The sequence below is a fragment of the Ptychodera flava genome, chromosome 7 (assembly GCF_041260155.1).
Source record: "Ptychodera flava strain L36383 chromosome 7, AS_Pfla_20210202, whole genome shotgun sequence".
Taxonomy (NCBI): domain Eukaryota; kingdom Metazoa; phylum Hemichordata; class Enteropneusta; family Ptychoderidae; genus Ptychodera; species Ptychodera flava.
The window spans coordinates 40,195,104-40,203,056 of NC_091934.1; the positions used below are offsets into that span (position 1 = coordinate 40,195,104).

At 37.7% G+C, this 7,953-nt stretch overlaps 1 protein-coding gene across 1 annotated transcript; it reads left to right on the forward strand.

The window, feature by feature from the left end:
* Positions 1-2,598: 2,598 nt before the first annotated feature.
* On the forward strand, positions 2,599-7,392 carry LOC139136231 (uncharacterized). The gene is made up of 3 exons (XM_070703968.1): positions 2,599-2,770; positions 4,457-4,617; positions 5,811-7,392. The coding sequence occupies exons 1-3, from the start codon at positions 2,763-2,765 to the stop codon at positions 6,527-6,529; spliced, it is 888 nt and encodes a 295-aa protein (XP_070560069.1). The 5' UTR covers positions 2,599-2,762; the 3' UTR covers positions 6,530-7,392.
* The last annotated feature ends 561 nt before the right edge of the window (positions 7,393-7,953 follow it).

Consider the following 7,953-nt stretch of genomic DNA (forward strand, 5'->3'; position numbering starts at 1 on the left):
TCCCATTGATTACTTGACAGTAACCATTTTCGTTATAGAACATAACTAATAATTGTAGATCTGATAAAACAAACAGTAAATTTGTATTACTCTAAGCTTTGCTTAATGAAATTTCAAGTGACTGTAAGTATTAAACATGATAGACCTTTTAATACTACACACTCTGTCTGGCATTGTATATCATTGACATGTGAGTTAACGCGCACACAGTTTGGCTCTAATTTTAATGAACGATATAAAGACAAATCAGGCAGATATACAATACAATGTTGCTGACTAAAAGAATTTGTCCGCCCTCTTGGCATGAGTCAAATAAATATTATGTTTAGCCTGTATTCGTGATTTCTACTTTTAACGGCGATTGTTACTCAGTCATGCATCTCGCTAATATTTTATCGTTTCAAAGAGTATCTTTTCAACAAAATGCGGAAATTAGTGAAACAATGAGTGACATAGAAAACCCAAGAGGGGCATTGCACTGTATTGGCTAAATATCTTCAATTATATAATACAGGTCTAGTGCGTACTCGCAAAACAACCGCACAATGATTGTGTTTATCCGTTTGCATCATCCCATCGTAATCGCTCAAAGACCCCATTTGTTATTGACATATTAAAATACTAGTGACACAGTAAGCAAAACACTCAATTATAAGATTGGGACGTACCATTATGATATAATCTTAGGTTGTGATGGAATTCGATAAATGTTATTTCTGTACATGGCGACACTTTGAACGGACGTAGAGCGTTTGGGTAACAGCGTAGATTTTTCAGCATTATATGTAGTAATTTCTGAGTAATTTGATGCCCTGTCAATAATTGACGATGATAAATAACGCTCTAGCTTGATCTTGAGAGACCTAAAACTTTGATACTTCAGTAATTTCCTGACGCCTTTTGTGACAGAATTGCCATGATTAGCGAAGCTTGTCTTGAGGATATTTTTAGTAAGGCTTCTATAAATCATCTCCTTTGACTCCTGTTCTCCAATTTCAAACAGCTGGTCGATTTTTACGCGGGGTTTCTGCGATTTCCTTCCTACTTATGCGATCCACTGTATCGGTGTCATGTGTCTTTGAATCGGAATTTCACCATGACAATTAAAGAGTTTGTATTTTGTTAAACTTTCAATTCTAAAGATTAGCTTGCCAATGATTTGTCAACTTCACCATATTTATTGAATTCCGGAAAACCTTGAATCATGTGGATTGGAATTCTTTATTATACAAACTTTCACTAAATGCCATTGATGGCAACATGTATAAAGGTAAAAGTGCTATGTATAGTAATATAGATGCCATTGTAAAGGTCAATGATCTGTATACTGAATGGTTTTGTCACATTGAGGCAATAACGTATGGACATCCGTATTTGCTCTCTCCATGAATGATTTCGCTATCGGGAGGAATTTTCTTTACAAACAGAAACCGGAAGATTTATGACAAAAAGATGCTGACAATAGAGTTGGTATTTTCTGTGATCAAAATGCTATAGAAAATGAAACTATTCTTTTTTCTTTGTAGTCTCTATGATGATTTGAGTGAATGTATTCAATGTATTTGAATTAGCCTGTAGAGTGACAAACACAAGTTCCTACATTTTCATATAACCGCCCCCGTACGGGCTACGGTAAGCATGGCTATCATTGGTCAATGGTACGAGTGCAGTGAATGCGTTGAATTTATTTCCGACTTGGAGCTACCTTCGAATTTATTAGATTTCGTAGGCCTAATGCCCATGGAGTAAGTTTACTTCCATAGTTTCCCGAAACCAAGCATCCCATCTCATCATTTAATGAAAACCAAAATTTTGTATTTTTGCAGAGTCACCTGTGTTTTCAAAATTCTGCCCTGCGCCTATGCGCTCCATGGAGAACGTATATATGCCTGGGAGGAGAAAGTCAGTAAATCTAATGTCTATAAAGACTATGGTATGTCATCTTCGGCGTTCGACTTTACTGTGAAAATTAGCAAGTTTATGTATCATGTAACCGTCGATCGTTCCCTATCATTCTCAAAATTCATACCTGGTACCTCGTCTGCTTCAAAACGCTCGTTTCGTGTGATTTTGGCCGAATTCGACAGACACATCGCCAAAAAATCGCCGAAGATGACATGGCATAGTCCTTTTAGCCATTTGGTTTCCTGACTTTCTTCTTTTTAAGCTTATGTACACACGTCTATTGGGCGCATAGGCGTAGAACAGAATTTTAGAACATAGGTGAATGTGAATTTTGAGTAATTATCGTACTTGCAAAAAGAAGGGACAGATAGTCTTTCGCCATGTTCACCAGGTCACGTCTGAGAAAAAATCTGAGACGATAATCGTCATTTCATCACTAAATGCCAAGTGATAGAAGAACAGAGTCGGAGACTTAAAAGTGAAGCCGCGCAAATAACTACAAAGTTCGATGTTTCGTCTAATTTCCGGGCTTGCCACAATACAATTGTGCTGAGCACATGATCTTGTCAGGTGGTTGTGTTCATTAATATGCAATCAAAATTCTGACTGCAATATTAACCCACATACCTGACTCTATTTTCGTGAGCAGCGCAGCCAGCGGTAGAAATTGGGCAGGGGGACCAGACGACCTATATTGTGCGATATTTTCATAAGGTCACACGTACTTGCTGGTGTCTTTTCATCGAGAGTTGACGATTGTAACGCTTCAACGGTGTTAGCCCACAGCCGCAACTTGCAAGACTTATTTGACTCCAAGACCCAAAAGATTTTGGAAATATTAAACTTCAAACGGTGACATGACGAGGTAGGTAGCTAATTTAGAGGTTGAAGCGAGCGAGTTCTACCTCAATGCTATAGACGTATAGCAGGCCTGGGTCGGTTGTATGGCACGATGGGTCCATAGTGTAAAGTTTTCCGGTCTATGACCTCTCTGGCATTTTGTACCGTGTTTACGATCAGGTGGAGAGTGAATTGAAACTAATCATACGAATTATACCGAAACGGCTGAGAGATCTGAATAATCAGTAACGTTCCGTCAGACATAGCTTTGACCACAGGTGCATGGAATCGCCAATGTGCTATACGCAGAAAGAACTGGGTCATGCTTGTATGACCGTGAATCCAATAAGTGCGGAAAAGGGACAATGTCGGCCATTTTTCATGAAATTTGTTTGAACCGTGAATCCAATAAGTGCGGAAAAGGGACAATGTCGGCCATTTTTCATGAACTTTGTTTGAAACGAGATACTACTTATATTGTTTGACATGTTGAAAGATACTGAATGAATGGGTGACCATACATATATTCGACCCCGGTTTTAGACACAATACATGAAACCAACGCGAGAATAAATAAATGGTCATTACTATTTATTCATTTTCGCGCTGGTTTCATGTATTGTGTCTAAAACCGGGGTCTAATATATGTATGGTCACCCATTCATTATCTTTCAACATGTTAAACAATATAAGTAGTATCTCGTTTCAAATAAAATTCATGAAAAATGGTCGACATTGTCCCTGTAACAGTCAAACAGAAAGGTCTACGTTGACAGCTGAATACCTCTTTGCCAGCATTTATTGGCAATGTCGGCTCAAAAACTCTCTGGTGACCAGTTTCATAGGCTCTCAGCAGCCATTTTGATTATTATATTACATTTTCCCCCATAGTGTAGCGCCCTTCTCATTATCATTCCACGTGAACATGTGATCCCGCATTCGGTAAATTTAAATTAACTATCGAACGAGCTACAGATAATAGAGTACAATGTCTAACTTCGCGGGAAAGTTTACGAATGTTAATAGGTGAGTATTTAGTGATCCACTCACCCGGTGGCTTATCCCGCGCCTCCTATAATCGTATTTCCTCGATAACGCGTGTTTTGATCTTACAAAGGTCACGAGTTCAAATAAAACGCTAATTCGTCAGCGTAGAACCATGGGCAAATTCCATCTGATTAAAATCAGATGAAGAGTACGGCGACTTTTATACTTACGCGGTATTCTCTTGCTGTCGCCTCGTAAAGAGAGGCAAAAGAATATCTTGTGCCTTTCAAAACGTCTTACGTCAATGGTCAAATGCATTTATCTATCGATGGATGGTAGCTTTGACTGCATACGTTGAAATACGTGGATTAATTAAAATAATTTTTTGTCGTCCTTGGTGGGATTCAAAATTGATGCGGTCATGCGAATTTCTTTTTTTTCCCTTTTTAATTAAAAATGGCCACCCAGTTAAGAGAATTCAAATATGGCCGCCATAAAATAAAGTTGCTGCTACTGAAAGAAACAAATCTGAGGAATATTTCAAGACCTTTATTAAACATAACATGAATTCACATGTAGATGTTATGTTTCTGCTAGTTCCATGATTTTTATTTTTTTCAAAACTTAAAAAAGTCGTGACGCGCATGTTTTCACATGACAACTATGATGACCGGGAAAAAAACAGTTTTCTTTTGGCCTAATATAACAATTGCCTCTCTTTCAGTTCCGATGTCAAAGTTCACATTGCCACAAAAGAAGACATGAAAGCAGTAAGTGCCCTAACAGTGGAGGAAGAGTGGAACTATCCTGTCGATTATATTGAAACGTTACGGCTCTTGGACCCAGAGGGCTTCTTTGTTGCCAAGAAAGGTGACGAGATAGTCGGTGAGTTTAAGTTTCCAAATCGAACAAAGATTTAGGGACAGAGATTTTTTACCAGAATATCAACCAAATTTTGAATGAAATGTTTTTGTTCTATGATAGAAAAGCCGCTCGTAAGCTCAACTGCTCCAAAGGCAATCAGGATATTGAGAACCATTTACTTATAGTATCAATCTCTGAATACCTGGTACGTTATAACTTCTCTTATTTTTAGTGAGATTTGAATCGGGTTTATCGACAGTCATTTCCCCTTTTAAGTGTGCTTCATACTCGTTGAAGACTTAGTATTCAGGCTGCCAATACAATTAACACATGCACGACTTGTAATTAAGTTACAATCAATTATCATACCATAGCTGTATGTAAAACTGCACCAGGTGTGGAAACTAGTGAGTATTGGGGAAATAAGGAAGAAACGGAGACAGCTGACACGACTTCTGACCTCAAATGAAAGTTTGGGAGAAGTAATCATAACCAGTAGACAGCGCTGTCTCCCTCGCTGTCAGTTTACAGACAATTATGCAACATTACTCCAGCACAGTGGCCCTTCGCAATGTTGCCTATAAAATGTAACCTATAGTATACCGACTTGTTCAATAACAATAAGCACGGGTTGGAAGAAGGAATCTCCTTAAAAAGCCGGCGATGGTGATCTTTCAAAAACAAAATACAAATTAACCAGTAAGTAATTGTAAATACGGTGTACATCCCTTGTATCTAGAATTTCTCTCTCTCTCTCTCTCTCTCTCTCTCTCTCTCTCTCTCTCTCTCTCTCTGCGCATAATATTTGCATTAAAAAATGAAAATGTTCGCATGTCCAATAAAGGCCAACACGATTTGGTGCTCAACAGGCGTTCACCAGTTTCTGTTTCGGGGTATGGTAATAACGCCGGTCACATGGCCTATAGTTTCACTTTGATTTCAAACCTCTATTAATATACAGGTAGCAGGTATTTTGGTGCATACCTGTATGAAATGATTTTATTTCTGTCTAAATCATCCCTTTGAACATATTTCTGAACATGTATGCAGACAGAGCTGTATCCATCGTTAGCACATAATTCAAAACGAAAATATACTTCGACCATGTCACATACCTATAGAGAAAACAGATATTTTATAAATTTATTGCATGCTATTTCACCTTCTAAAGCCTGAAATTGTCATATCACTGTGTGCTGTTTTTTTGCCAACAGGTACAGGAATGGCGATCAACCTCAACGACGATTTTGCATACTTTGCGATGAGTTTAACCAAGAAAGGTCACAGAAAACAAGGCATTCAACGCAGAATTTTCCAGGAGAGGTTCAAACATGCTGGTAACAGAAACATTGGTATTAACTCTATTGACGAACGTCGCCAAGAGGTTAATACTGAAATTGGTTTCAAGCTGATTTCTTACCAAGTGTCCTGTGTCCGGGGATTGGTTGATCGAGATGCATTGCCAAGTGTAGGCACGCTTCAATCATCAAACTTTAAGATTCTTCCGCTAAGCAGCGTGTCTTTTGATAGCGTTGTCAATTATGACGCAAACGTTGTAACATTTCATAGGGGTTATTTCCTAGAATTGTGGTGCAAAAGTACTGGATGTGTTACTTTTGTGTCGGTCAATGAAAACGGCGACATTGTTGGTTATGTAAACGCCCGTCCATTTATGGGTGATTTTGCCGTAGTACCACTTATCGCTGACAATACAGAAATCGCAGAATCGTTGTTCCTCACTCTTATTCATCACTTGCCCGATGATGCATTCGTAAAGTTACACCCTGTCGTACAAAACCTTGCCGCGGTTGAGTTGGCAAAAAAGTATAACATCCAAGGATTAGTATATACTATTACCTGTCATTTCAACAAAAACATAATACCTGTAAAGCTTGACAAAGTATTTTCTGTATCAACGCCAGAAGCGATTTAAAGATTATACTTTCAAGTTCTTTCTTTTTTAGATTGTTTTCAACATTTTATTGGTTGTTAAAGGGTTCCATGTATTTTGATCAGGCCGGAGGCATTACTTAGATATACTAAAACCAATTTCACCTACGCTTGGCAACAAGGCAAAGTACTAACATTGATAGCTATGAATATGTATGCCTGTGCATATCAACACAAATTACTTGAGGTACAAATAATTAGAATCGTGTATTTGCAATCTTCAGACTAATTTTTCATTAGGTCTTCACTCTCATTTATATGAATGGGACGTATCATTCTGATATAATCTTAGGTGGTATTGAAATTTGATCGAAGTTATTTGTGTAGATGGCGACACTTTGAAGGAACTCAGAGCGTTTTTTGTAACATCGTAGATTTTTCAGTATTATAGGTACCTTTTCTGATAAAAAAAGATCGCATTGCTTACTCATATCGAGTAACATGATGCCGTCTCAATAATTGACCATGATAAATCAACGCTCTTGCTTGATCTTTACAGACCTAACAATTTGATGGTTCAGTACTTTCCTGACGCTTTTTGTTAAGGGACGATTGCAGGTGATTAGCAAAGGTGTCTTGAAGGTGTTATCAGTAAGGCCTTTGTAAACCTTATTGACTCCTCTTGAGACTTTGGCCTTGAAAATAACATTCCTGTTTTAACAGTCACCTTACTATGGATTTACCCGGCAATTTCAAACAACTGGTCGATCTTTACACGGGTTTTTGGCGATTTCTCTTCTAATTATGCGATCCAATGTATCAGTGTAATGTATTCTGTCATCGGAATTTCACCAACATTGAAGAGTTTTATTCTAAAGAACAAGCTTTCCAACGATTTGTCAACATGTACAGAAATGATGTTCAATGTCATATATGTGTGAAACAATTTTAATATACTGATAATTGTGAGTATCTTGGGTATTCAGACACTGAGAAATGTAAATTAGGCCGTGGGCTAGAGGGCTCAACGTGCACCCCCAACCCAAGGATAACAAACCTGTATTTTTCAGAAGCCTTGGGATCCCTAGAATACGAAATGGAATTTTAACAGAAAAAAATATAGGGATGCAATAGCTGTTACAGTCATGTTTTGAAGGGTACCGCAAAATCACGATTTTGCGACCCACATGCATTTTCGTCAAATCTGTCTTCTTGTAAGTCATCTGCTGAGCTTATTTTTAACATAACCTCACTTGTTTGGTATCATTAGAAAGGCAATTTATTCTTCTTTAAGATGACATATTGTACTATGCAATATCTTCTACAGTTTTTGTGAAATATGACCAAAACTTACCCCATACCCCAAAGTTTAACATCGCAAATTACAGTAAATCTCAAATTCTACCAATATTTTAGCTAGGCATAATAAAAATGCAATGCTTTGTATGAAATCTGTTTTATTTGGTA